The sequence below is a fragment of the Salvelinus alpinus genome, chromosome 5, assembly GCF_045679555.1.
Source record: "Salvelinus alpinus chromosome 5, SLU_Salpinus.1, whole genome shotgun sequence".
Classification (NCBI taxonomy): domain Eukaryota; kingdom Metazoa; phylum Chordata; class Actinopteri; order Salmoniformes; family Salmonidae; genus Salvelinus; species Salvelinus alpinus.
The window spans coordinates 80,653,327-80,681,014 of NC_092090.1; the positions used below are offsets into that span (position 1 = coordinate 80,653,327).

General features: G+C 41.2%; 2 protein-coding genes across 7 annotated transcripts; one reads left to right on the forward strand and one right to left on the reverse strand.

Moving 5' to 3' along the window:
- Positions 1-55: 55 nt before the first annotated feature.
- LOC139576962 (calcium-binding mitochondrial carrier protein SCaMC-2-A-like) lies at positions 56-7,328 on the reverse strand. The gene is made up of 10 exons (XM_071403619.1): positions 7,055-7,328; positions 5,426-5,552; positions 5,206-5,293; positions 4,967-5,081; positions 3,449-3,607; positions 2,644-2,796; positions 2,345-2,452; positions 1,995-2,162; positions 1,752-1,902; positions 56-1,585 (listed from the first exon to the last, which is right to left on the reverse strand). Exons 1-10 carry the CDS (start codon positions 7,211-7,213, stop codon positions 1,401-1,403), a joined length of 1,413 nt encoding a protein of 470 aa, XP_071259720.1. The 5' UTR covers positions 7,214-7,328; the 3' UTR covers positions 56-1,400.
- LOC139576964 (early estrogen-induced gene 1 protein-like) lies at positions 6,902-27,252 on the forward strand. Of its 6 annotated transcripts, none has more exons than XM_071403621.1 (12): positions 6,934-7,024; positions 12,915-13,080; positions 22,785-22,905; positions 23,175-23,204; positions 25,189-25,305; positions 25,566-25,636; positions 25,797-25,942; positions 26,086-26,193; positions 26,288-26,471; positions 26,634-26,755; positions 26,886-26,955; positions 27,045-27,252. In XM_071403621.1, exons 2-12 carry the CDS (start codon positions 12,935-12,937, stop codon positions 27,097-27,099), a joined length of 1,170 nt encoding a protein of 389 aa, XP_071259722.1. In that variant the 5' UTR covers positions 6,934-7,024; positions 12,915-12,934; the 3' UTR covers positions 27,100-27,252. The 6 variants fall into 6 exon arrangements, with proteins under 6 accessions (XP_071259727.1, XP_071259722.1, XP_071259726.1 ...); XM_071403623.1 differs by lacking the exon at positions 6,934-7,024 and adding an exon at positions 12,464-12,755 and having other exon boundaries at positions 25,590-25,636; XM_071403620.1 differs by lacking the exon at positions 6,934-7,024 and adding an exon at positions 12,473-12,755.
- Positions 27,253-27,688: the final 436 nt, after the last annotated feature.

Genomic DNA, 27,688 nt, shown 5'->3' on the forward strand with positions numbered 1-27,688 from the left:
ATTGAACGTCCTGCCGCAAGGACACACACGTGAGGAGTCAAGAAATACACGTGAATATTATACAATACTTTTCATTTATTTGCTCAAAGAACATTGTACAAAATGGTCCATTTTTTTTAATTTTTTATAATTCAATTATTATTTACAAAAGTTGAAGTGAATTCCCAGTTTCAATCTAAAGTTAATGCAAAACACTCAAATGTGTCTCCAGCATGAATTAAAGTGCATTAGTATTACTCATCGATCTTCTCAAAGCTCTAAAATCATATTTGGTTTTAGGTATAAAGACATTGATTAAGTGTCCTGACAACCAAGACTCTCCTGATCTTGACTTGAGCTCAAATACAGAGATTTGCACTCAACACAGAAGTAATTATTGTGCATTTCCATAATAAACAACTAAATGTAAACGGACAAACTATTACAGTTATATATTAAGTGAAAATATGCAGGATGGACTCAAGCAATCATTTATTGCATGGTTTGCATTGAAAACATTTACAAATATATGCTCTTTAACATTGCTAAATAAGATCACATTGGCTTCTTATGCAAACACACCCACAATACTTGTACATAATATGGCTCTTCAGTTAGTTATCCATAACAATCAAACCTATGAACATAAAGCCAGTTAGTGCTATGTTCTGAACAAAAAACAGACATGCCATTCTTAACTGTCATACCCAGACAATAAAAAACAAAAATAAATGGCAGTGTTTTTAAATTGTCTATCTGCACCAAGTGAGAAGGGGAAATAATCACCACGTGCTTTTTCCCAATTCTTTATATCCAAGGAACATTAACGAATATCATTTTCATATCAGGCAAATGTGGGGGGGATAGCCAGTAACTACTCAGAAAACCCATTAATGCTAAGGAAAATGTCTGAATACATCATGTTAGTCAAAAACATTTGTTGTGCATTGGGCATAACTGAAGTAGTTTCTACTTAATGAGTCTGGTGCAGTTTGCACTGTTGCATAGCCTAATTTACTGAGTGAAACCAAAGAGAGACAGGAACATTATTACAGAGGCACTAAACCACAAACTGGCAACAGCAATAATTGGTCCCCAATTACAGAGTTGCTAACCAACATTCATTGTCAAATTCTGGTAATAATTCAACAATTGATCTTCTAAAATAAACTATTAAATAATAGTAGAAATAGCAATATTGAGGGACGCCGCCCCCCTCCATTTCAGCTCACAGAGTTGATACCGTTTCTTTTCATTCTATTGTCCCTTGTTCTACTCCATCTTTTGGCATTCATAGAATGAGATGGCTCCACAAACCTCAAGTGTCAGAGATTCCTTAAGTGTCAGAGCCTCAACTCGGAGGGATCACACACACACACAGCTTTCAAAGCTGAACCATTCAGATGTCGTGAGTCACCTTCTCATCGCGACTTAACTCCCAGCGACATCTTCAGGTTCTCGTACACCACATAGCTGATGCTGACAGCTGGAATGACCTTCAGGAAGTTAGGGGCCAGGCCCCTATAGAGGCCAGTGGCCCCTTCTGTCTGAATGATTTGTTTGAAGAGCCCTGACATTGTCATCTGTGGGCTGCCCTCCATCATGGCTATAGGAGAGACATGGCACACAGTCAGCATTAGCGCCAAAGATGAATACAAAGGAACAGCAAAACTGGTAGTTATTTATAACGGCATCTCAATAAAATAAGGAAGATTTAATATATTTGAAAGAATATAAGCAGTGTAAATTAGGTGTATTGTTAAAGGTCTCACCTTGTGCCTGCATGCGGGTCCTGACCAGGGCTAGGGGGTAGCTGGCCAGCTGACCACAGGTGCTGGAGACTGTGCCACAGCCAAGCAGAACTAACACTCCCGGGTCAGTACTTTTGGTGCCATACTTTTCTAACCAGGAGTTCTTCAATGTCTGTGGAAAAAAAGAACAGTCAGAGAATTCCAAATGGAGCATACAATGCAGTGAAAACAGCTTTGTAAAGTCATATCCGGGTCTCTTCTTACCTCATACACAGCCAGGTCGATTCCAGCATAGGGGATGATGCCCATCATGTTGGGGATAAAGCCCTTGTAAAAGGCACCCAGTCCCTCTCTCCTAAAGATGTTCTTTGCACAGTCAGAGATGCCAGAGTACTGACCAGTCTTTCGCAAGGCAAGCCGTGTTTTCAGAACCTTGTGTTCAGAAATGAAAGACTATGAAAATCTATCAGGTGGCATGTAATCAGATTGAAAACATAGGCATTACTAACTTATTTGCAAATCAATCATGCATTTTTGTCCTTTATATCCTGACAACAATAATAGATGTAATCATTCCAGGTCTATGCTAGGGGGGATGATTGATGGCTGCTCACCTCCATGGGGTAGATGGTGCTCTGAGCAATGACTCCAGCCATAGAGCCAGCTACAAAACGCTCCAGGATGCCAAGTGTCTCCTTATCACTGCCAATCAAACGCTTGATCTGTGCCAGAGAGTTTTTTCAGTTGAAAGGAAAGAGGGGAGAAAATAAGATGGGGCAGACACTGGTTAGAACATGAACTTGGTCCTTACATCAGAAATTGAGATTAAGGAATTATAATAATGGTTTATATATCATTTTAAAAAGAGTAATAGAAATTCTCTAAATTAAGAAAATAATATAGGAGCAAGTACCTGCTCATAAGCCATGAACTTAATGGCAGTTTCGGGTGCAATTTTGACGATGTTCATTCCGTTCCCTCTCCACAGCGACCTCATCCCACCTTCTTTGATCATCTGGGTGAGCCCACTCATGATGCACATGTTGTTGCTACTGGAACCATGGACCTGACAAATAAAGAATATCAATGTTTATCATACAGAAGTCACATGAACAATAACACAATTAGGGCCGTATTCTGAATTGAGATCTGTGTGCTTAACTCAAATTTTCATGCACATCTTCCATTGACGCCAATTAATGATTTACATGAAAGTCGGGCCTTTTATTCTCATAACATTTCTTCAGTTATCAGGCATAGGCTTTGAGAATGTGAACATATTTGCTCAACGGGGGGGGGGGATCAGTGTGGAACAAGTCACATGTTCTGGTATCAGTTGTACCAACACAAAGATGACGCTAGACGACTTGTTCAAACCACTAACGCCAATCAGGGGTTACTGATCCCCACATTGCTATCACGTAAAAGCAGATCTAATCTCTCCTGATGCAGCCAATCACAACTCACCAGTGACGATGTGCTGGCTCTTAGTCACTAACATCGGTCAGCTGAATGAGCCAGTGGGAACGAACAGCCGCCAGGACTCTTGCCCTCTGTTCTGGCACTAATCTACGTACTCATTAACCCATGTATGGCTCTTAGGTAATCAATGAATAGGTAATTGAGGGCTAGATGTACCATTACTAGGACTCAAACTGTTGTTGGGAATACAGGGCTGTCATACTATCTATTAAGACAGTAGATCAAGGGCTTCTTACCTGCATGAGTACTTTGAGACGGTCTAAGGGGGCGGTGAATGTTCGGGACACTGCTCCTGCACCTCCGCCTGCAACCAGATGCCTCCACCACATTCCTGTCAGTTTTTCCTCTGTTGTGAAGTCATCAGGCACCATCAGATTCTCACCTACATCAAAGAGCTACAGAGAGCAGAAAGATATAGAACATGAGTATTATTATACACTATTAGCTTCTCTTTTGGCCCAAAAGACATTGGAGTTATCTAAGAGCAGTTTGCAATTATAAATATAGTCAAGCTATTAAAAAAAAAAGGGGTGACTGAACATTTTTCAGTGTGTGTGATTTTTAAGGCCCCATGTATACACAAACCTTTCATCTAGATGTTGGGACAGGGAAGAGTGGTATTGACAGTGAAATGTGCAGCGTGTGTCTGCCCTCATCCCTCAAAACATAGGTCACCGGTCATGAGGCTTTAGGTCAGTGATTACTTCATGTTCTGTGTTAGGAAGCAAGTTGAATTCTGTTGTTTCCGGCTCTGTTATTTCTGGGACATTTCTTTGTAATCTTATATCAAACCAGAGAGAACATAAGGGCGCTTGTGCTTTGATGTCATGGTTCAGACTGCTGATATTATAAGGGTATAGAATGGAGTGTATGTTCCCTTGTTGTAAAAGCTATCTATTACATAATGACAATTTGAGTCACCCAGCGAGACTCCCCACTCTAGACATAGCTTTGGGTACAAGTCCCTACAGAGGTGCCTTTGCAAAGCCACTGCCAGAGTACAGGCTCTATCCCCCTGAAGCTTTACCATGCCAGGGATGAATCACCAGCTGAAAACTATTTCATGATCGCCAAGTTGATATTAAAATCATGTTATATTAGTGTGAGTAACACTGCTGGCATGAGATGGTCAGGCCAAAGTGACTTGAGTGAATGCCGTGGGACATTTTCTTTGGCCTTTGTTTTAGGTGGTCATCCCATCTCCAAGCAATGCTTCTGAATATATTTTGCCCCAGCTCGGCTTACAAATGTTGTTCTGTAGCTCTTGACACATAGGAGAGGTAAACAGACTAAGATTTAAAGCTGGCTTTTCTTATTAAGACATACTGTATTTCATTACCCCACCCGCATGCCTCCCAAGAACACACTGTCCTGTGAAAGTGGTTCTGAATACAGAGGGGATAATTTGAGTGTCCTCTTAGCACTTTACAAACGTAATAAACATTTTACACAAGGAATAATTAAAACTGTAATCAACATTTGATATACAAGGGGGTAATTCATGAATCATGTAAATCATGACATTACATTCAGAGCGTTCCTATCCTATTTAAACACTAATAAGACTTAACTGGTGACGCACGTCCATTCACAGTGTTAATCTATGTAATAGGATTAACATCCCCATTCACAAATTTGAACTTTCAGGGATTAAGTCAGTGGATACAGAGTGTACTCAAATTAATGTGAAATAGAATTGTTCCCTGCTTGCTGGATAGCTAGTTCACACCCCCCGTCCTAACCACCCTTCTCACCGTGGAATGTTTCCAGTAGAGGGTGATCTCAGGGATGTTGTTCTCTTTGGGCTGTAGCAGAGGGTAGTTTCTCCACTCATTCCAGTCGATGGTCATTGTGCCATTCTTATCCATGCTATTGACAAAGATGAAAACAAAACCATAAACTCTTGAGAATGTGAATCAAACTGGTAACAAAAGATATACCGACAAGATTGACCAAAATCTTAAGGGAACACTGCTCCATCCTAATATCTTACCTTTGTAGAATCTTCTCGGCATGCTGCTGTGATATGTGAACACCAAGGTCCTGGAGTGACTCCATGATCTCCTTAGAATATATTTTACCTGAATCACAATGGAAGAAGACAATTCATCACCAATCAGAATTCCACCTAAATCGGAACAAAACATTTGAATTGTGTGGTAGCTAAGGCATGTCCCCAAACTGTAACAGCTGATTTGTGGATAATTGCATACCAGCTCTCCTTCTGTCCAGGCTCTTGAAGACAAGTTTCAGGTCTTTCTCATGATCTTGCAAATAGTTCACGAACTCCTCAAAGACCATCTGCCCATTCAGGTCCTTATCTGCACTTTTCACTACTTTCTGCAGAGGCAAACAAAACCAAATGGTCGACAACAGTGGCAAGGCACACTGACCTGCTTTCTATTATCAGACATTATAGAGGGGCCCATTGAAAATCAATCAACTGTAGTAAAGCCTAGACTGGGGGCTTTTCTGGAGGTGGACAATACTAATGGAATGTATTGTAAGCACCTGGAAGGAGGGTAAAGTGTGAATAATTTCATTCTCGATGGTGTCATCACCTTAATGTCCAGTCACGACAAACCATTTCAGCAATGTCTCTGAGAGGCAAAGACCACAAAGGTCATATGTTGAAAGCATGCTGACTCAAATCTAGGCTAACCTGTCCTACATTCACTGTCAAATGTGACATACGGCTGGATAGAAGGAATGTACTCTATGGGAACACTGTCACATACTGTAGTTCAATACAGTAAATCAAATATCAACACCGGCCCTATTTTAGACCAGGTAGACAGGCTTAGTGTGAGTTTGCAGGATATAGATAGATGTACCAGGCACTATTACCCACCCCTGAAGACATGAAGGCTCAAACCACAACACCAAACTCTGCAATCAACACCATGCCTTGCCTATGATAAGTGGGTCAAACAGTCTTGGGGGTCTTGAAGCTCCAGCCAAGACTTGCATGCAGTTATTTAATCATTCCATCATCTTCCAGTGATTTCTTCAAGCTAATTTGCAACCCTGAATCTGATGGTTTAGGGCTCCAGGTCATTGATTATATCAATAAGAGGGTCTTGCAGGCCAATAGTTTTAATTTGCAAGCCCTAGGAACCATCAATGTGTAGCCAAACAATAATAATCCATCTATGCACTATTTGATCTTTTGAAGATAAATAGTTGAGTTATTCAATTAACTTAAACACCTTCATGAAGTAATTTTTTTTTTTTAATATATTAAGCATCCTTATGTCATTATGTTTAACATTATGTTCAGATAGGTGAACTAAATTGCATGGGAGCACTGGGTAGGTGTAGAGTTTGACTAAGGTTAGTGCTATCTGGGATCATTGGGACGTTCCTATCTTTAACCTAACCCCTACTTTTACCCTAAATTTATCCCAATCCGTACCGTTTTAAATGACGTGAGTTGGGACGTCCCAAAGATTCCGTTTATACTTTTCCTTTTGACAAACGCATAGCCAAAGTCATAAACGCCGCCCATTTATAAAATGCATTTCTTTAAAAGTCATTTTAAACCCAACTGTAAACACACTGCTAACCTTATGCCTAACTTTAAATTAAGACCAAAAAGGACATTTTAGTTATGAATTTTTACTTTATAGGCCACTTTGACTGTGGTAACTAGTGGAAACCGTGACAAACCGCTAGTACAGGAAGAAGGGGTTTGTACTTACAGGAAACTACGACAGCATGATCGTTACAAAAATGTGTAATTTTGAGGAATAGCCAAATCCAACAGTCAAAATGTAAAACGTGATGTGAACCCCACCGAAGCATAAAGACATGTAAGTAAAATAATATACTACAAGTTTTACCTTTCTCCATTTCCGATAAGTAGAAAACTCTTGTGAAGGTAGAAACACACTCAATTTGAAGAGCGATTTCAACTCCGATGGTAGTCCATTGGACTCAAAATACTCGAATTCAGTCGCATCCGAATTTGGAACAGGCACATAAAGGCACAGGCCAAGCATATTTAAAGTAAAGGTAAACACGTTCCACAATAAATAAATAAATAGCTAGTAAGTACACCAAAGACTGTTTAACTTCGCGTGTTAATACTAAAATGCCGGTAAGGAAGTGCGTTGTGTTATAGAAACCCATGAAACCACTCCCTTTTAAAAACAGACCTATTTCATTGGCTCCTACGATGTATTTTTTTCCCTACTCCGTAACGTAATTTGCTCGACCCACCACTGTATCATTCCATTGCGCCCTTTACGCAAGATCAAGGCCAATGACCCCCCGCCCCCCCCCCCCCCACAGAATTAATCATTGTTTGTCATTCTATATTGTCATTCAAAGTTGATGGATTCTACCAACAGAACAGACTGAATAATGGCAAATACATTCAAAAATGGCCTGAGTTCAACCAACATATCATAATAACAACTTTCTGAGAATGTCCAGCTTAGACAGAACAGACAAGCAGTTCCTTGAACTGGTATGTTCCTTGGATTATTATTCAGCCTGTTAGTAACAATGTTTACAACTCTAGGAATTCTGAGATAACTTGACGTGCCTTTTATCATCTTATGTGTTTAATACCAACATTCTAGGAGGACTACATAGCAGAATTGATGCAGTAAATGGGCTGTGTGATAATTTGCTTTTCTCCCACACTAAAGAGAATAAAAAGTAATCAACAGATTTAAAACTTTTAATATGTGCATTTTTATATTATTTTTTACATGGGGGTTGTATAAGGTGAATGCACCAATTTGTAAGTCGCTCTGGATAAGAGCGTCTGCTAAATGACTTAAATGTAAATGTATGTCCTGCAAAGGTCTGCACTTGTCCCACCAGACACTAAAGAACATCATGAAGTTGTGTAGTAGAATGATGAAAACATGCCCAGATTTAAATGCCAGGGGACAAGCGCCAAGTACTATTTGCATTTGAAAATGTGACATGTTGCATTTGAACCATTGTTGACATTTTGTTAGTGGTCCAGTCTGAGGGTATGCACAAATTATGGAGTGTGGAAGTAGAAAACACAGAGAGGTGCTGCAGATAATTAACAGAGACAAGTGCAGGTAATTATATAAACAGTAATAACATGTTTTGCAGAATACGTTTTATGGAACCCATTGGTCTATTGACATGGGTAGCCCTTCCCTGCAGTTAAATTACCTAGTGGCCTCATGGGTGAAATGTCAATAATGTCAATTATAAAAAAAAAAAGAAAAAAAAAAAAGCCAAACATTTGGTGTTTCTATGTCAAACGGTTTTGTTGTATTTCAGTCTTCTGTGATGTATATAAAGTGTAACATTGGGATGCAAACTCAAAATTGAACACATTTCAACTATATCTGATATGGTACAGGTGTCTTATTTTTTTTAAGCCCACAACCATGTGTGTGAGGTGTATACTTCTGTTTCAAAGTATTAAGACTACCAAGAAACACTGTGTGACCCTGATTTAGCCCACTGCTGTAAAAGGTTGTGTTTTCATTAAAAGACAACCCCTCATAATCTGTACCCAAAAACTATTCTCAGTAAATGTAAATAGTACCATATGAAAAAGTGTAGTGTTAATGTTTAAGTGTCAAACATGAGTTCTGATGAGAATTTATGGTCGGTAGTCTCGGTACATATTTTCTATTTAAAGAACATGGCACCTCTTAGGCAATAACATCTTTAGAGATTGCAATAACTCTGGGACAATAATAGTTCGACAGGCAAGCTTCAGGGATACCAATTTGGAGTTCCAGGGCTTTTTGGCATACCTAGATTCCAGTGCAAGCCCAGTGCTAGCAGGACCTCATCACAATGAGCATTCCAATGAAACTGAAAAGGGCAGCCCTTTAATTGTTTAGGATCTCTCTGCCACCTGTAACTTCACAGGCATTTTAATAATTATTGTTTTAGCAAGGCGAGAGCAAATTGACCAACTTATAAGAATAATGTACACTACATGACCAAAAGTATGTAGACCCCTGCTCGTCGAACATCTCATTCCAAATCAAATTGTATTGGTCACATACACATGTTTAGCAGATGTTATTGCGGGTGTAGCGAAATGCTTGTGTTTCTAGCTCCAACAGTGCAGCAATATCTAACAAATAATATCTAAACATTTCACAACAATACACACAAATCTAAGGTAAAGGAATGGAATTAAGAATATATAAATATTTGGACGAGCAATGTCGGAGTGGCATAGACTAAAATACAGTAGAATAGAAAACAATACAGTATATACACATATGAGATTAATAATGTTGACATATTTTGCATCACTCAAGTGACTAGTGTTCCATTATTAAAGTGGCCAGTGATTTCAAGTCTATGTATATAGGGCAGCAGCCTCTAAGGTACAGGTGATGGCTATTTAACAGTCTGATGTCCTTGAGATTGAAAAACAGCTTCTGTCTCTCGGTCCTAGCTTTGATGCACCTGTACTGACCTCGCCTTCTGGATGATAGCGGGGTGAACAGGCATTGGCTCAGGTGGTTGTTGTCCTTGATGATCTTTTTGGCCTTCCATGGGAATTAATATGGAGGTGGTCCTCCCTTTGCTGCTATAACAGCCCCCACTCTTCTGGGAAGGCTTTCCACTAGATGTTGGAACATTGCTGCATCAGCGTTCTAATTCATCCCAAAGGTGTTCGATGGAGTTGAGGTCAGGTATCTATGCAGGCCAGTCAAGTTCTTCCACAACGATCGCGACAAACCATTTCTGTATGGACCTCGCTTTGTGCACGGTGACATTGTCATGCTGAAACAAGAAATGGCTTTCCCCAAACTGCTGCCACAAAGTTGGAAGCACAGAATATTCTAGAATGTCATTGTATGCTGTAATGTTAAGATTTCCCTTCACTAGAGCTAAGGGGCCTAACCCGAACCATGAAAAACAGCCCCAGACCCTTATTCCTCCTCCACCAAACTTTACAGTTGGCACCATGCATTGGGGCAGGTAGCATTCTCCTGGCATCCTCCAAACCCAGATTCGTCTGTCGGACTGCCAGATGGCGAAGCGTGATTCATCACTCCAGAGAACGCGTTTCCACTGCTCCAGAGTCCAATGGCAGCGAGCTTTACAACACTCCAGCTGATGCTTGGCATTGTGCATGGTGATCTTAGGCTTGTGTGCAGCTGCTCGGCCGTGGAAACCGATTTCAAGAAGCTCCCGACGAACAGTTCTTGTGGTGACATTGCTTCCAGAGGCAGTTTGGAAGTCGGTAGTGAGTGTTGCAACCGAGGACAGACGATTTTTACGCGCTTCAGCACTTGGTGGTCCCGTTCTGTGAGCTTGTGTGGCCTACAGTATCACTTCGTGGCTGAGCCGTTGTTGCTCCTAGACGTTTCCACTTCACGATAACATCACTTACAGTTGACCGGGGCAGCTTTAGCAGGGCAGAAATTTGACTTGTTGTAAAGGTGGTATCCTATGACGGTGCCACATTGAAAGTCACTGAGCTCTTCAGAAAAGCCATTCTACTGCCAATGTTTGTCTATGTAGATTGCATGGCTATGTGCTCGGTTTTATACATCTGTCAGCAACGGGTGTGGCTGAAATAGCCAAATCCACTAATTTGAAGGGGTGTTCACATACTGTATCTCATTATGTTCAGTAATATCACTTGAAATGTACGTCAAGTGATTCAAATATTACAGGGTGCAAGTGCAACCGTGATGCCGTGTACAGGACACTTAAACTATAACGACACTGTCTGATAAAAAAAAAAACGTGGTCTTTGGCACAGTTTGTAAGTCTCAACATTCTGTCCTAGAACACCACAGAATGTGCTGGTTTCGAATCAATTTCTCTCCCCCACCAGAACTGAAGTAGAATATCTTTTAAATGTAACCACTCAGATGCATATGCAACTTTGAAACATGTAGGGGCTGGAGGAAACAAGAAAATGTCCATGACAAAAGTAATTGTAGCCCTCAAATAATTCCCTTTTATTTGTAGAATCATGGTTTCAAAAGTGGTAGTCTTTGCAAACACTATTCTAATACAAAAGGATGATTATACTTTGAAACAGTTATTGCACCCATAGCACATATTTCAACTTAGATTTGAATGAACACAGAAAGATGTGATCCATATCAATGTGACAGCCCCAGTTAGTGTTGGGATTAAGACATGAAAAGAGAGAAAGGATTTTAGTCCAAGCAGGCCATGTTTTAGGCCTATTTATCTATTTTGATTCCTTGGGGCTCTATCACTCTCCTGTGGCATGGTCTTGTTATGACATGTAGCAATAGCAGTTTGAAAGTAAGTATTCACCTGTGTCTGTATATAGTCAAACAAATTATTTAATAAATAAAATACATTAGCTATAAAAAGTGGAACCTGGCTATAACCTATGAAACAATGTTTCCCATATGACATATCCTTATTTACAGAATGACAGAGGGAGAAAGTTCAATAACTAAAACCTGTCTAAGCATAATGAGAAGAACATGTGTGTTTTAGAGGTTGGTTTTTACACACACACACACACTTACTTCCATTCTGGTGGAAAAAGTACTCAATTGTCTTACTTGAGTTAAAGTAAAGATACATTAACAGAATATCACTCAAGGAAAAGTCACCCAGTAAAATACTGCATGAATAAAAGTCTAAAAGTATTATGTTTTAAATACTTAAGTATCAAAAGTAAATCCTCAAATGTTCTTAAGTATCAAAAGTAAAGGTAATTTCAAATTCCTTATATTAAGCAAACCAGACAGAACAATTTTCATTTTATTTATGGTTAGCCAGGCTCCTAAACTCAGACAATTTACAAATAATGCATTTGTGTTTAGTGAGTCCCCTGGATAAGAGGCAGTAGATGATCAGGGATTTTCTCTTGGTAAGTGTGGGAATTTGACAATTTTCCTGTCCTGCTAAGCATTCAAAATGTAAAGAGAACTTTTGGGTGTCAGGGAAAATGTACAGAGTAAAAAGTACATGATTTTCTTTAGGAATGTAGTGAAGTAAAAGTTGTCAAAAATATAAATAGCAAAGTAAAGTACAGATACCCCAAAAAACTACTTAAGTAGTACTTTCAAGTATTTTTACTCAAGTACTTTACACCACTAATTAGACATAGGCTACTGAGCGGATGGTTACAGTTATCGTCCTGAGACGTACCTCTCCACCTCTTATGCATAGCCACAAGGGGTCGTATTCACCTCGTCGATGGAAGCACCAGCCTACACGATCAGTGACGCGAAAGCATCCAGGGGCGGAGCTAATTGAGCAATTTTGGTATTGGTTCGTCGTTCAGTATAAGAACCATACCCAATTTACTGTGTGGGTTGCTGGTGGCATGTCAATTGCATTTTTTCCAAGCTTTAGCTTGCGATATGTGGAAAAGAGATAAAAATGTAATGATAAAATAATTAGAGGCTGTTTGAACAGAAAAGGGCCTGACAAGTGTGTTGCTTGTTCTACAATGTATTGTACTCCAAGATTTCAAGACTGGTCAGTAGTTAGTCAAGAGCATTTGAGTCAGCATCGCATCAAGCACACAGAAGAAAAAGTTGCGAGGTGCCAATACACACTGTGGTCGGTCTCAAGGTATGTAACCAATGTTTTGTAGTGATAAGTCATATCAGATTGTTTCAATGTGTTATAGTCACCACATCTGTTTCGAATTTAATAGGCTGAATAAATAGTGTAGCCTGTTTTAATCTCTAACCGTTGCCATCAGCTAAATCGTTTTGTCATTGTTTACAGGTCCATTACAATACCCTTCGATGGCTTTTTTTGCGAAAAAGAAGAAATTCAAGTTTCAGACACATTTGACATTGGAGGAGCTGACTGCTGTGCCTTTCGTGAACGGTGTATTGTTCTGCAAGCTGAGATTGTTGGACGGTGGAGACTTTGTTGCAACTTCATCAAGGTAAAATGTTGCTTTGTGTTCGCTGTGCGCATGCCGCATGGGCAATATAGCAAACTATTACCAAACGGCTGTCATAATATTAACTTTAAATGCCTCATACCACCCTTAACCCGGCATAACGTGGTTTTTACTGCATTGTTAGTAAACAATGTCTGTGTACAAATAATTTCAAAGCATGTCTAACATTGTTGGATTTATGTCAGTCATTGGTAGGGTTGCAAAATTCCAGGAACTTAAAATATATTCCCTGTTTTACCCGAAATCATTGTTGGAGGATAAGCAGAATGTCTGGAAACCTCCAACCAGGATTTCTGGAAAACTAGGACATTTTATTGAAAGTTCCAGGGAATTGTGCAACCCTAGCATTACATCCTATTAAGGATTACAAAGGAAAATACAGATGCGAGCTGCCCAGTGACAAGAGTTTACCAGACGAGCTAAATTCCTTTTATGCTCGCTTCAGGCAAGCAACACTGAAACATGCATGAGAGCACCAGCTGTTCTGGATGACTGATAACGCTCTCGGTACCGATGTGAACAAAACCTTTAAACAGGTCAACATTCACAAATCTGCTGGGCCAGACGGATTACCAGGACGTATACTCAAAGCATGCGTGGACCAACTGTCAAGTGTCGTCCCTGACCGAGTCTGTAATACCTACATGTTTCAAGCAGACCGCCATAGTTCCTGGTGGGAACAATAACATGGCCGGGTGGGAACAATAACCCTATAAAAGTTGTATCAATTTTAACCACTTTTTTCTTGTTGCTAATATGAACTAAGGTCCTTAGGCTTACAAAACCGTACCGCAAGCTTCACGTGTTAATGTTCAAACAAAACTCCCTTGTACAGAAGACGCCTTGGTCAAATTACTTAGTGCATTCGGAAAGTATTCAGACCTTGACATTTTCCACATTTTGTTACGTTAGTCTTATTCTGAAATGGATTAGATCGTTTTTTTCTCCCTCTAATCTAGACATTTCAAATTTACATAAGTATTCAGACCCTTTACTCAGCACTTTGTTGAAGCACCTTTGGCAGCAATTGCAGCTTTGCGTCTTCCAGGATATGACGCTACAAGCTTGGCACACCTGTATTTGGGCAGTTTCTCCAATTCTTCTCTGCAGATCCGCTCAAGCTCTGTCAGATGGGGAGCATCACTGCACAGCTATTTTCAGGTCTCTCCAGAGATGATAGAGTTCAAGTCCGGGCTCTGGCTGGGCCACTCAAGGACATTCAGAAAGAGTTCAATCTTGGTTTCATCAGACCAGAGAATCTTGTTTCTCATGGTCTGAGTCCTTTTTAGGTACCTTTTGGCAAACTCCAGGCAGGCTGTCATGTGCCTTTTACTGAGGAATGGCTTCCACCTGGCCACTCTAACATAAAGGCCTGATTTGGTGGAGTGCTGCAGAGATGATTCTCCCATATCCACCTAGGAGCTCTGTCAGTGACCATCAGGTTCTTGGTCACATCCTTGAACAAGGCTCTTCTCCCCCGAGTGCACAGTTTGGCTGGTCGGCCAGCTCTAGGAAGAGTCTTGGTGGTTGCAACCTTCCATTTAAGAATGATGGAGGCCACTGTGTTCTTAGGGACCTTCAAAGCTGTTGAAATGTTTTGGGTCCCTTCCCCAGATCTGTGCCTCGACACAATTCTGTCTCAGAGCTCTCGGACAATTCCTTCGACCTCGTGGCTTGGTTTTTGCTCTGACGTGCACTGTCAACTGTGGGACCTTTTATATAGACAGGTGTGTGCCTTTACAAATCATGTCCAATTGAATTTACCACCGGTGGACTCCACTCAAGTTGTAGAAACATCACAAGGATGATCAATGGAAACAGGATGCACCTGAGCTCCATTTTTTTAGTCTAATAGCAAAGGGTCTGAATACTTAGGTAAATAAGGTATTTCAGTTTTTTTCTTTTATACATTTGCAAAAATGTCTAAATTTGATAAATTTTAGAATAAGGCTGTAATGTAACAGAATGTGTAAATGTGTAATGAACTGAGAGTCATGATTAAGGGGTAACATTTTTATGATGCTTTATATACAATTACATTGTTTGTATATCACGTCAAATAATAAACATCTACATGATATAGTTGATTTTTAACTGTCTATGGGTCCCAATTTACACACGAAAAAAGTGAGCAAACTGCCCTTAACTGTAACAAATCTGACAGACACCAATGTGGGTGGGAAGTTTTGAATACTGTAAGTCAGACTGGTTGAACAATTACCATTTTCTGAAAAGTATTGTTTGTTAATATTTGCATAGAGTGAGCACTGTATTCTCTGGCGGTTTTTGTATTTCATACATGGGGCGCATGGACATTTTGCAGTGCACAAATAAGGACACACTGAAGATAAACAACTTGTGCAATATATATGATACTGCTTTTATAACTTGGGTTTCAGATATAGTGAGTTAGATTTCATGATTAATGTTTACATTTTAGTGCAAGCAGTTCACAATGCAGAAATAGATATTGTTGAAACTGGGTGGTTTGCACCCCTTTCTACCTGATGTTACATATATGAAACATTGCATAACTATTGCAAGGAGTGTTGAATTGTTTTCTTTAGAAATGCTATTAGGGATTTCCTTGGGCAGTCTAACCACGGCTTAATGTTCACGCAAGTAAAACTGGGTCTGGGTTTCTAAGGGTTAAACTTCCTCCTCTGGTTTAGTACCTAGGTCATTGTTTACTTTAGTAATATAAATGGGAACACAAAAGGATTCCGGTATTTGATCTGGGATTGTTTGTTTTAGAGTAGGCTGGGGAGGAAAGGGATGCTCCTCTGGGGCTTTCAGTGTTTGGTAGAGGGTTGTGGGACTTCACACACTGACCTAAAGATGAAAGGTAGCCGCACAAAAACAAGATTTAGGGGGACCTGTGTTATGTCTCTTGAATCTGAGGTCATCAGCGTTTTTGTCCTAGATGTCCAGAGAACACCCCACCTTATTTTATTTTATAGGATTCATATAATATTCAATAAATATAGTACTTAACATCTGATTTGGACCAAACTTCTAACAATGAATAAGACATGAGGAATCCAAAGAAATTGTCAAGTCACCCACATACACACACCCCACGCCAATCCAAACCCAACGTGTATACAGTATCAATTCTCTCTGACAAGTAATATGGAGCTGCGGCTCTGCGTATTCTTTCTTCATCCTATCGAATGTATTCTCAGTGAATTTCATTTATGTTCAGAGAAATTAGTCATTGAAGTTGTTAGGTTTATGGCCCATCGTACATCCTGATATTACCAGGTTCTGACCAATAGATGTAGCTGTTCCTGCTATTAGTTTTTATTTTATTGTATTTTTTTAAGATTCTTTACCATTCCTCTGGAATTTCCGATAGGCGCTCTGTAGAGAACCATATGATGCAGAAAGACCTAATTGAACTTCTTTACTGTGTAGGGCCTTTGAAAGAGCACAAAAACAAACTAAATCATCATGATAACCCTTACTATGATTACTGTTCACAGGATGTTTTTCTCCTATATCTGTCGTCATTGATAAACAGAGTTAAAAAGAATGTTGCCCTCCACTCCACTTCCCTTGCAATGATACAAGACCCGCCGGGTATGCTGTGCATCCCTTAAGTCTATTTTTGAGGATTATATAACAGATTGGATGGAGACCATTTATCTGCTTGAGTTATCTGGCAATTCTGTCTCTGGTTTATCTCTGTAACCCGAGTGCAGGAAACAAGGTCTACTCAGAGACACAGAGACTGATTTGGTGGTCCCATGTCTTTGATAGAGATTGTGTGTTATCATAGGGCCTGGGGAGTACAGAACTCCCTTTGTTCTGTTGTTGCCTGAAATATACTGAACAAAAATATAAACGCCACATGCAACAATTTCAAAGATTTTACTGAGTTACAGTTCGTATAAGGAAATCAGTCAATTGAAATAAATGAATTGGGCCCTAATCTATGGATTTCGCATGACTGGGCAGGGGTGCAGCCATGGGTAGTCAGGCCCAGCCAATCAGAATACATTTTTCCCCACAAAAGGGTTTTATTAAAGACAGAACTACTTCTCAGCACCCCCCCTCAGGCAATCCCGCGGGTGGAGAAGCCAGATGTGGAGGTCCTGGGCTGGTGTGGTTACACGTGGTTGTGAGGCCTGTTGGACGCACTGCCAAATTCTCTAAAACGATGGTAGAGAAATGAGCAATTGCACGCTCCCACAACTTGAGACATCTAGCGTTGTGTTCTGTGACAAAACTTCACATTTTAGTGGCCTTTTATTGTCCCCAGCACAAGCTGCACCTGTTTAATGATCATGCTGTTTAAACAGGCTAGGATCTATTTTTCTCCACTTACTGTCTGACTGACGTGTCCAAAGTAAACTGCCTGTTACTGAGGCCCAGAAGCCAGGATATGCATATAAGTTGTACCATTGGATAGAAAACACTTTGAAGTTTGTCAATGTTAAAATTATGTGTGAGACTATAACACAATTCATATGGTAGGAGAAAATCCAAAGAAAAACCAACCAGAATTTTTTTGGGGGAGAGCCCATGCTCTTTCAATGGAAAGCTATGGGTCCTATGCAATTCCAGCTCCCAAACAGTCTTTGTTCAAGATTTCAGGCTTGTTTCTTCCCAAACGAGGAAGAATTTAGTTTTGGTACTGGGAGTCAGAGTTGGAAATCAGTCTGTGCGTGCACTTGCTAATTTTACTTTTCTATTGAACATACTTCTTTCTGCATGAAATATTATAGTTTAATTACATTTGAGGATTAAATGAAACTGTATTTTGACTTGTTTTAGTGGTAGCTTTTTGGATTCCTTTCTCTGCATGTTGAACGAGTGGATTACTCAAATCAATGGCGCCAACTAAACAGACTTTTTGGGATATAAATAAGGATTTTATCTAACAAAAGGACCATGCATGTTGTAGCTGGGACCCTTGGGATTGCAATTCAGAGGAAGATTTTCAAAAAGTAAATGAATATTTAATCGCTATTTGTGATTTTATGAAGTCTGTGCTGGTTGAAAAATATTTTTATATGGGGTGCCGTCCTCAATCAATCGCATGGCATGCTTTCTCTGTAAAGCCTATTGTAAATCGGACAATGCAGTTAGATTAACAAGAATTTAAGCGTTTAACCGATGTAAGACACCTAGATGTTTAATATCCATAATTTTTATGATTATTTATTTGAATTGCGCGCCCTCCAATTTCACCGGATGTTGTCGACAGGTGTCCCGCTGGCAGGACGCCTAGAGGATTTATTAATCAACTTTTTTATATGCCACGTGTCAGGTGGATGAACTATATTGGCAAAGGAGAAATGCTCACTAACAGGGATGTAAAGAAATGTGTGCTCAAAATTGGAGAGAGATGCTTTTTGTCAATATATTTTTACATGAGTAAAACCAAGCCATGAGGTCGAAGGAGTTGTACGTAGAGCTCTGAGACAGAATTGTGTCGAGGCACAGATCTGGGGAAGGGTACCAAACAATTTATGCAGCATTGAAAGTCCCCAAGAACAGTGGCCTCTATCATTCTTAAATGGAAGAAGTTTAGAACCTCCAAGACTCTTCCTAGACCTAGCCGCACGGCCAAACTGAGCAATCAGGGGAGAAGGGCCTTGGTCAGGGAGGTGACCAAGAACCCAATGGTCTTTCTGACAGAGCTCCAGAGTTTCTCTGTGGAGATGGGAGAACCTTCCGGAAGGACAACCATCTCTGCAGCACTCCACCAATCAGGCCTTTATGGTAGAGTGGCCAGTCCTTAGTAAAAGGCACATGACAGCCCGCTTGGAGTTTGCCAAAAGGCACCTTAAGGACTCAGACCATGAGAAACAAGATTCTCTGGTTTGATGAAACCAAGATGGAACTTTTTTGCCTGTATGTCAAGCGTCACATCTGGAGTAAATCTCTACTGTAAAGCATGGTGGTGGCAGCATCGTGCTGTGGGGATTTTTTTCAGCAGCAAGGACTGGGAGACTAGTCAGTATCAAGGGAAAGGTGAACGAGGCAAAGTACAGAGATCCTTGATGAAAATCTGCTCCAGAGCACTAAGCACCCAGCCAAGACAACGCAGGAGTGGCTTCGGGACAAGTCTCTGAATGTTGTTGAGTGGCCCAGCCAGAGCTTGGACTTGGATCCGATTGAACATCTCTGGAGAGATCTGAAAATTGCTGTGCAGCGACGCTCCCCATCCAACCTGACAGAGCTTGAGAGGATCTGCAGAGAAGAATGGGAGAAACTTCCCAAATACAGGTGTGCTAAGCTTGTAGCGTCATACCGAAGAAGACTCAAAGCTGCAATTGCTGCCAAAGGTGCTTCAACAAACTACTGAGTAAAGGGTATGAATACTTGTATGTAAATGTAATATTTCAGTTTTCTATTTTTGACCATCCTCTCTCCCCTCAGAGCTCTAACTCATTCACTCCTGTTTTGATTCAACGTTGTAGTTGGATTTGAGGCATGTGTGGTTGCCATGGCAGTTTTTAATAAAGCCACCTGCTCTATGGAATGTGGCTGAGAACGTTTTCAGAGACTTATTGAGGGGGGTGGGCAGTGATTAGCGTGGCCCGCTTGGTAAGAACTTGAGAAGTATGTGTGTGGCAAAGAACCAAGGAATGCAAAACCGAGACAACTATATAAAGAACCTATGTGAGGAAAAAAATCTAAAATGGCAGTGAACTAGAATACTTACATAAAATGTGTTTCATTGCAATTATAGACTGTACATGGTTAATCATTAAGAGTGGAAATGGGGATGTCTAATGCATTTTAAACAACATTTAAGTAGGACCAAAGGTTTAAAGACATGCAATTTGTTGGAGTCTGTATAGGCCTACTATGACTAAAGGTTTAGAGCCAATCAAATAGTTGGAATCTGTTTTTGTAATACAAAGCAGCAGTTTCTCAAGTTAACAGGATTTTATTTGGCCAAATTGGCCTAACACACCATAGCTGGTTTTGGAACCGAAACCATACTAGAGAAGGGAAAAACGTTATCAACTTAAACAGTCCTCTATATTCACTATGTGGAAGGTTGGATTCCATCTCTTGCATTTTAGCCGTGTGTTGATGCAGAGAGGGTACAGCCCTATACTAGTCCAGCATTGTATCACTCTATCAGTCATGTGACTTCAGATAGTATGCTCAAAGATGGTGGATAAATGAAGATGTCCCAGCCGTTTACCATTGGACAAAAATGGTCACTTAAGGGGTGGTGCTCCCATAGGCACCAATGTGATAGCAGCTGGGTCTGCTTAGTTCATTGGCTGTATATGAACCAGAAAAAAGGAGCGAGTAAGATGTCTCGCTTCCTCTTCCGTCTCTGGTATGCCTAAAGTGTGACATTGATATTCAGGGTTTGCATGGTAAAAGCTGTGTGCATTTGGGAACATGCTGTCCCTGATGTAGAGGTACTGCAGGCATCACGTGGCTCCCCTGGAACATTTCTTTGAGCAGATGATCCTATGATGCCACTCCCTTGCATGGAGTAGGAAGACATGCCCTGGCCCTGTGCCCTGCAAGGAGCCGGACCACTACGCACCACTACTGAAGCCCCTCTGCAGCTCTATAGTCAAATGTGTCAGCTGGTTAGGGACCATGTGCTAACTGACTGCTATTCACAGGGCAAATGCTGCCTCTTTGCACCCAACCTCTATGGCAGTGAGTTTCTTTTCTGCTGCTTGCCAAAGTGCCGAAGTACTCCCCTGTGTTTATTTCTAAAACAGTGTGCTTATGGCTAGTCCCAGGTACGTCTCTGTTGGTACAGCTGCTCAGGAAGCCTGCTGCATTTGCTGCCTTCTGGGTAAATCCATTTGAATTCAATCACTTTCTGAAAGGATCCCTTTTGATTTAAACCAAATAAGTCAGTTACTTTTTGGACCTGAATGCCAAAACATTCAGGAGATAAAGTTAAATAATTTTGCATACCCCACCATACCATGATACATCCATGTCTTCATTACGAGAAAAGATAAACAGTTGAGTTTAATATCATTTTAAAAGTGTACAAACCGCGTTTAATAAAATATATTTAAAATTTTAAGTCAATTGTCTAAATGCGTAAACACTGATTTTGTTTACATATTCACATATGTTGTAGCTTAGACCCTTTTTCACATCTGAGGTTTTTGTGTTGTGCCCGCCATCGGTTGAGATACAACATGCTCTTGAATACAGGGTGGGTGTCATTTCCATAATATAAATACAGTTCATAGAATGGACCTATCCCTTCAGACCACTGCAATTTAGCTGGTACACCATTGACATTTTAAATTGAATTACTACCACAAAGATGACTGCCGGTCCACTGTCGAATGTCAACTTAAATGGTCATTTCTATTCTATTGTCTATATTTCTTATGATTTCAATAGGTGTCCTATGGAGGATTGACAAGATAATGTACAACAGATGTTCCCGTTCAAGACAACTATCTTTATGGTGCCATTTGAAAAAATGTCAGCCAAAACTTGACACCCGCCCATATTCACACAACACAGAAACATTAGATGTAAAATAGGGTCTAAGCTCCAACATATGCGAATATGTAAAACATCTGAATTTATGCGTTTTTAGATCATTGACGTTAAATGTAAAAAAATAAATAATAATAAAATAGTTTGACAACCCTGTAAGGTTTTAAATGATATCAAACTCAACAGTTTATGTTTTCCAGTGACATGGATGTCTCATGGTTGAATATGCTAAGTTTTTCATCTTTGAGCACCTTATTTCCAGAATGTTTTGGCAATCAGGTCCAGAAAGTAACTTTTTGTGCACTTATACAATGGTTAATTAAATATGTAAGGAAGGTTTCGTTCAAATCAAAAGGGGTGCTGTCAAAAAGTGATTGCTTTCAAATGGATTTACCCTTCTCACTTAAATGTTTGGGTTTTAACTGAAGGATGGTTGTTTCACTGTGTATGCTTTGTGGGGATGTCAGCTGCAGTCTGGTAATACCTGATTGTTTGAGCACTCCCACAAGGCAATAGGTACACACTACAGTAAACAGGCTGATCTGTCCACCTCACTACTTTTCTGCTCTGTGCGCTGTTAGTTTTGGTGTATCCATGGCTGTTTGTTTACATTGGAGATGATGAGTCATGCATATCCAGCCCTGTAAATTTACATTAGCTCCTCATGCTCTGTAAGTTATTCATTATTTCTAGAGTCCACATTAAGCCCTGGATTCACTTGAGTTGCTTCTGTGCATTCTGAGTGGCTGGGTCCAGGCATGGGGCATGACTGTAATACTGACAATGGTTACATTCAGTTCAGTTGGGAAGGGGAGAGTGTTAAGTGAGTTAAAATGGGAAGTAGACAGATTATCACCAGGACTGTTTTTACATCAACCGTCCTTCTTTGTATACTCAGCCATTTCCCTGAATGTATGGACGGACAGGGTGACGTCAGGCACTGGCCTATTTACAATGTGAACTCTGTTTTTACAGAAGCCCACAGGCTATTGTTCACCGTTTCCTCAACAAGTTTGCTTTCACTAAAACTGGAGCAAAACGTTGAAGAGTCAGGACAAAAGCACAAGTGATGTCTTATGTGCTATCGAATTAGTGACTTCTTATTGTGAGACCACTCAAACAGTAATGACTGTCATTAACTCCCTTGACACTAACAACAGTTTATTGAGGTTGATGTAGCTGTACTGTAGTGCCATGCCCGCTCTGATTCCTGTCCTCTTGTCCCACAGAGAGGAGGTTCAGGAGAACTGTGTTTGCTGGAAGAAGAGGTTTAACTTTGTGTGTAAAATGAGCACCAACCCCACGACTGGAGTGCTGGATCCCGCTATCTGTCGAGTCTCTGTGCGGAAGGTCTGTCTGTTTGTCTCTGACTTCTGGGGGACCTGTCTAAGCAACACACAGCTCTTTGCTGTTATCTCTTTGTCTGTGAACATCAGGGACTACCATTTCCTGCGTGTACCGCTGTTATTTATCTTTCCATTCACTATTCACACCCCTGATAGTGTAAACTCTGTAGCCTCTGTAATCTGATCATAGATCAGTGTTAAACACACACACTCCACTGTGTGCCAGACTGTCAATGCTCAGCAGTCATCTCCCTTTTCCTGTTTTCACTACAGGAACTCAAAGGAGGAAAAATGTATTCAAAGGTAAGAGTCCACTCCTCCTGAGCATCCCACCCTATAGCCATAAACACATTGCAGTTTACTGTAGCCTGATGTCAACACACATCAACACTGCTGTTAAGACATTTTAAACATTCACATTAGTCACCCCACTTCTACAAACACAAGCTACAACTTTGGCACTATGTATAAGCTGAGTAAACTATACTGCAAAAATATAAACGCAACTTGCAACAATTTCAAAGATTTGACAGAGTTACAGGAAATCAGTCATTTGAGAAATTCATTAGGCCCTAATCTATGGATTTCACATGACTGGGAATACAGATATGCATCTGTTGGTCACAGATATATATATTTTAAATGTAGGTGCGTGGATCAGAAACCCAGTCAGTGTTTGGTGTGACCACCATTTGGCTCATGCAGAGCGACATCTCCTTCGCATAGAGTTGATCAGGCTGTTGATTGTGTCCTGCGGAATGTTGTGCCACTCCTCTTCAGTGGCTGTGCCAAGTTGTTGGATATTGGCGGGAACTAGCACACATTGCTGTACACGGTGATACAGTGCATCCCAAACATGCTTAATGGGTGACATGTCTGAGTATGCAGGCCATGGAAGAACTGGGACATTTTCAGCTTCCAGGAATTGTGTACAGATCCTTGCGACATGTGGCCTTGCATTATGCTGAAACGAGGTGATTGCGGCGAATGAATGGCACGACAATGGGCCTCAGGGTCTCGTCACGGTATCTCTGTGCATTCAAATTGCCATCGATAAAATGCAATTGTGATTGTTGTCTATAGCTTACACCTGCCCATACCATAACCCCACTGTCACCATGGGGCACTCTGTTCACAACGTTGACATCAGCAAACTACCCGTTCACATGACGCAGTAGAGTTAAAATCGGTATTCATCTGTGAAGAGCACTTCTCCAGCATTCCAGTGGCCATCGAAGGTGAACGTTTGCCCACTGAAGTTGGTTACGATACCGACGTGCAGTCAGGTCAATACCCAGGTGAGGAGGATGAGGACACAGATGAGCTTCCCAGAGACGGTTTCTGAAAGTTTGTGCAGAAATACTTTGTATGTGCAAACCCACAGTTTCATCAGCAGGTGAAGAAGCCGGATGTGGAGGTCCTGGGCTGGCATGGTTACACATGGTCCGCGGGTCTGAAGCCGGTTGTACGTACTGCCAAATTCTCTAAAATGACATTAGAGGTTTCTTATTGTGGAGAAATGAACATTCAATTATCTAGCAACAGCTCTGGTGGACATTCCTGCAATCAGCATGCCAATTGCACTTTTCCTCAACTTGAGACATCTGTGGCATTGTGTTGTGACAAAACTGTACATTTTACTGGCCTTTTATTGTCCCCAGCACAAGGTGCACCTACAGTATGTCATGATCATGCTGTTTAATCAGCTTATTGATATGCCACACCTGTCAGGTGGATGGATTATCTTGGGCGAGGAGAAATGCTCACTAACAGGGATGTTAACACATTTGTGCACAACATTTAGGATAAATAAACTCTTGATTTCTGAGATCATTTATTACAGCTCATGAAACATGGGACCAACACTTTGCATGTTGCATTTATATTTTTGTTCATTGTAAATGAACTTCAAATAAAGCTGGGGAAAGTTTATAGATGATGCACTCTCTCAGGTTGCCAGGGACCCATCCTGTGTTTTCTCACGCTATGCTTATGGATTTCCTTAAGCTAAATAAAACCCCTTTCCTCTTTGGAAATGGGCTTCCTTAAATACACACATCTGTAAACAATAGCTTTGAGGAAATGTAACCTGGAGAAAAGGAAATTAGACTCTTGGATAACCTGAGATTCAAACAAAAAAACAGGAGGACTAAGAATCGGGAGCCGTCTCTCTACATCCAGTCCCTTAGGGCTAGAAAACCTAAATGTCAAATGTCATGGCTACCTCACAGTATATGCAGGTTTAAAACTACTGTAGTGAAAGTAAATGTTGTTCTTTCTCCCTCAGCTGGGTTTTACTGACCTCAACATGGCAGAGTTCGCTGGCTCGGGCTCTGCAGTCCGCTGTTGTCTGCTGGAGGGATACGACACCAAGAATACTAGGCAGGACAACTCCATACTGAAGGTAAGGGACTGTGCTAAGGTGGGCAGGAGTCAAGACTATTGACCTTGGGACTTTGTCAGGGTTGGGTTTTGTTTGGTTGTGCAGAACAACTGATATAGTTTATACTTAGTGACTTTGTATTGTGGTAAAGGACCCCCCGTCCCACTGATCACCCAGGGCTGTTGATGCTCAGCACCTCAGCTGAACTTTGATATACTGTAGCTAGTGCAAACATTACTTGCTGTCCTACTTTTTATATGTTCTTATTGTAATAAAAGTAGATTTTGTCTGGATCTTCTCTGAAGGTGACTATTGGGATGGCCCTCCTATCTGGAGATCCGTGCTTTAAAACGTGAGTGACCTGACATGTTCAAATCTCTGATCTATCATTCATCGTCATGCATTTAGAAAATGTGACTCTGGCACCCCCCAATGGGGAGTCAATTAGCCCATCAAGCAAGCCTAACATTGCACAGTATAATGTGGACTGACCAGTCATGGTTTTTTTGCAGTGCCCCCAGCACAGCCAAATCCATCTCCATCTCAGGCCAGGACCATGTCCTGCAGCAGGACTGTAAGGGGGAGGGCACTGGAACCCCTAACCGGCCCACTACTCTGGGCCGGTCCATGAAGCCCAGGCCCTCGATCATCAGCTCAGGTACGACAGGGCACATGGATCCGCTCAAACCTGGTAACAGTGGGTATGTTATGATAATCCATCACCACTAAACAGTTAACCTAGGTATGGGACACATGGTGAGGGACTGTAACTAATTGAGGTGTGGCTCTGTTTGGTGTCAGGTCTTCCAGAGGAGCCAGACCAGACCCAGGCAGCCAGCCCAGGGGAAGTATTCCAGTCGGGTCACTCTCGCAACTCTAGCTATGTCAGCCAGCTGAGCAGGATCTCAGGTGTGGGTTCATGTTCCCCATCTTCCATCTCCAGAGGTTTTTTTTGTTTGTTGGTATTTGCACCTAAGTCTAATGTAAATGTCTTGTCCCCCAGGCTACAGCACAGAGCACTCCTGCTCCTCTAGTATGTCTGACCTCACACACAGGAGGAACACCTCCACAGGAAGCGGCATATCTGGGGGCCTCAGTGTGACAGTAGACACTCCAACAGAGGGAGAGAGGCCAGAGAGACCCCCTCGACCCCCTCGGCCCGTCTTGCCATCCAACAGACCCCCCAGGCAAGACCTTCCACTCACCAGATGTGTTTAGCCCAATGTGTCTGTTTTGACAATCTATGAAAAAAAACGAGTGGAACAGTCAGTGGAACACTATTGCTATTTGTATGACTGCTGTTTATCCACTGTTGCCTGACTGGGCCTTTTCCCTCCACCCTGTGACAGGAGGAAGCAGGATTTTGTGGAGAGCCATCCCTCCTGGGTGAATGACACCCGCATCGATGCCGACGATATTGTTGAAAAGATCATCCAGAGCCAGAACTTTGCTGACATAAGTAACACTGAAGGTATGGAGCCCCAACCTCACCCTGCCCTTTCACTTGTCCACTACATTTTTTGGGGGGGGCTCTTTTTGTACATAACTTGTCTCTTTTGTACTGTTTAATTTGTCTCTTGGTGTGTTTATTTCCTCCTCAGATAGTAACCTGCGACTGTTTGTCAGTAGAGACGGCACCACATCCCTGAATGGTTTACTGCGCAGTAACAGGTGAGAAACCAGAAAGGGTACACGCACACACAATAGTAATACATCAAACGTACACACAGGTCTTACTCTGCCACTTTTCATTCTTTCAGGGTGTGTGTGGGTGTCTATGAGCAAGTTGTGATAGAGAGCCATTACGACTGGTGAAGATTAATTTTAATTGAGGCCTCTGCAATGAAGCTTGTGGACTAACTCTAAAAATATATTGCAGTCATCCTGGAGCACTGGCTGAGCTGTGAGCCATGAGGAGGACCGTACCGCACAGTTTTCACAAATATGAATAAATAACTATCGGACAAATGTATTGGTATTTTCTTTAAAGTACTAAATTTTTTAAAAACGCTACTTTGTAATGTATTTTTCCCTTACATGACCCAAGGCACCAGATCCTCTCTGTGATGACCGTGCTAGTCTAGTCACTACTGAAGGAGACCTGGTGATGGAGAAAGTCCTCAGCACTGTCTGACTGGTGTTTGTCCAATTTAGACTGTAGTACTCTGGCTCTCCCTTGTGGAGAAATGGTTTACTGAGCGATCAGTCTCTTTCCTTCAACCAACTATCTCAATTGCATACTCCCAAGTTTCCTCTCCACTCGTTTCCTTCTCAAAACCCATTGGATGAGAAAGCCAGAGGTCCCTCCCTTCTGACCTTCTCTTCCAATGGGGTTTGAGAAGGAAACGAGTGAGGATTATGTTCCCAAATACAGACATCTCCTATTCTGTCCATTATTTTGTAA

Bases quoted from the DNA above. Each gene is read 5' to 3' on its own strand.
- LOC139576964 (XM_071403621.1), top strand. From the start codon at position 12,935: ATGGCTTTTTTTGCGAAAAAGAAGAAATTCAAGTTTCAGACACATTTG. The intron at 13,081-22,784 runs GTAAAATGTTGC...CTTGTCCCACAG, and splicing joins TTTGTTGCAACTTCATCAAG to AGAGGAGGTTCAGGAGAACT. The intron at 23,205-25,188 runs GTAAGAGTCCAC...TTTCTCCCTCAG, and splicing joins GAGGAAAAATGTATTCAAAG to CTGGGTTTTACTGACCTCAA.
- LOC139576962 (XM_071403619.1), bottom strand. From the start codon at position 7,213: ATGCTTGGCCTGTGCCTTTATGTGCCTGTTCCAAATTCGGATGCGACT. The intron at 5,294-5,425 runs GTATGCAATTAT...ATTGTGATTCAG, and splicing joins CCTGGACAGAAGGAGAGCTG to GTAAAATATATTCTAAGGAG. The intron at 2,797-3,448 runs GTAAGAAGCCCT...TTTATTTGTCAG, and splicing joins GTCTCAAAGTACTCATGCAG to GTCCATGGTTCCAGTAGCAA.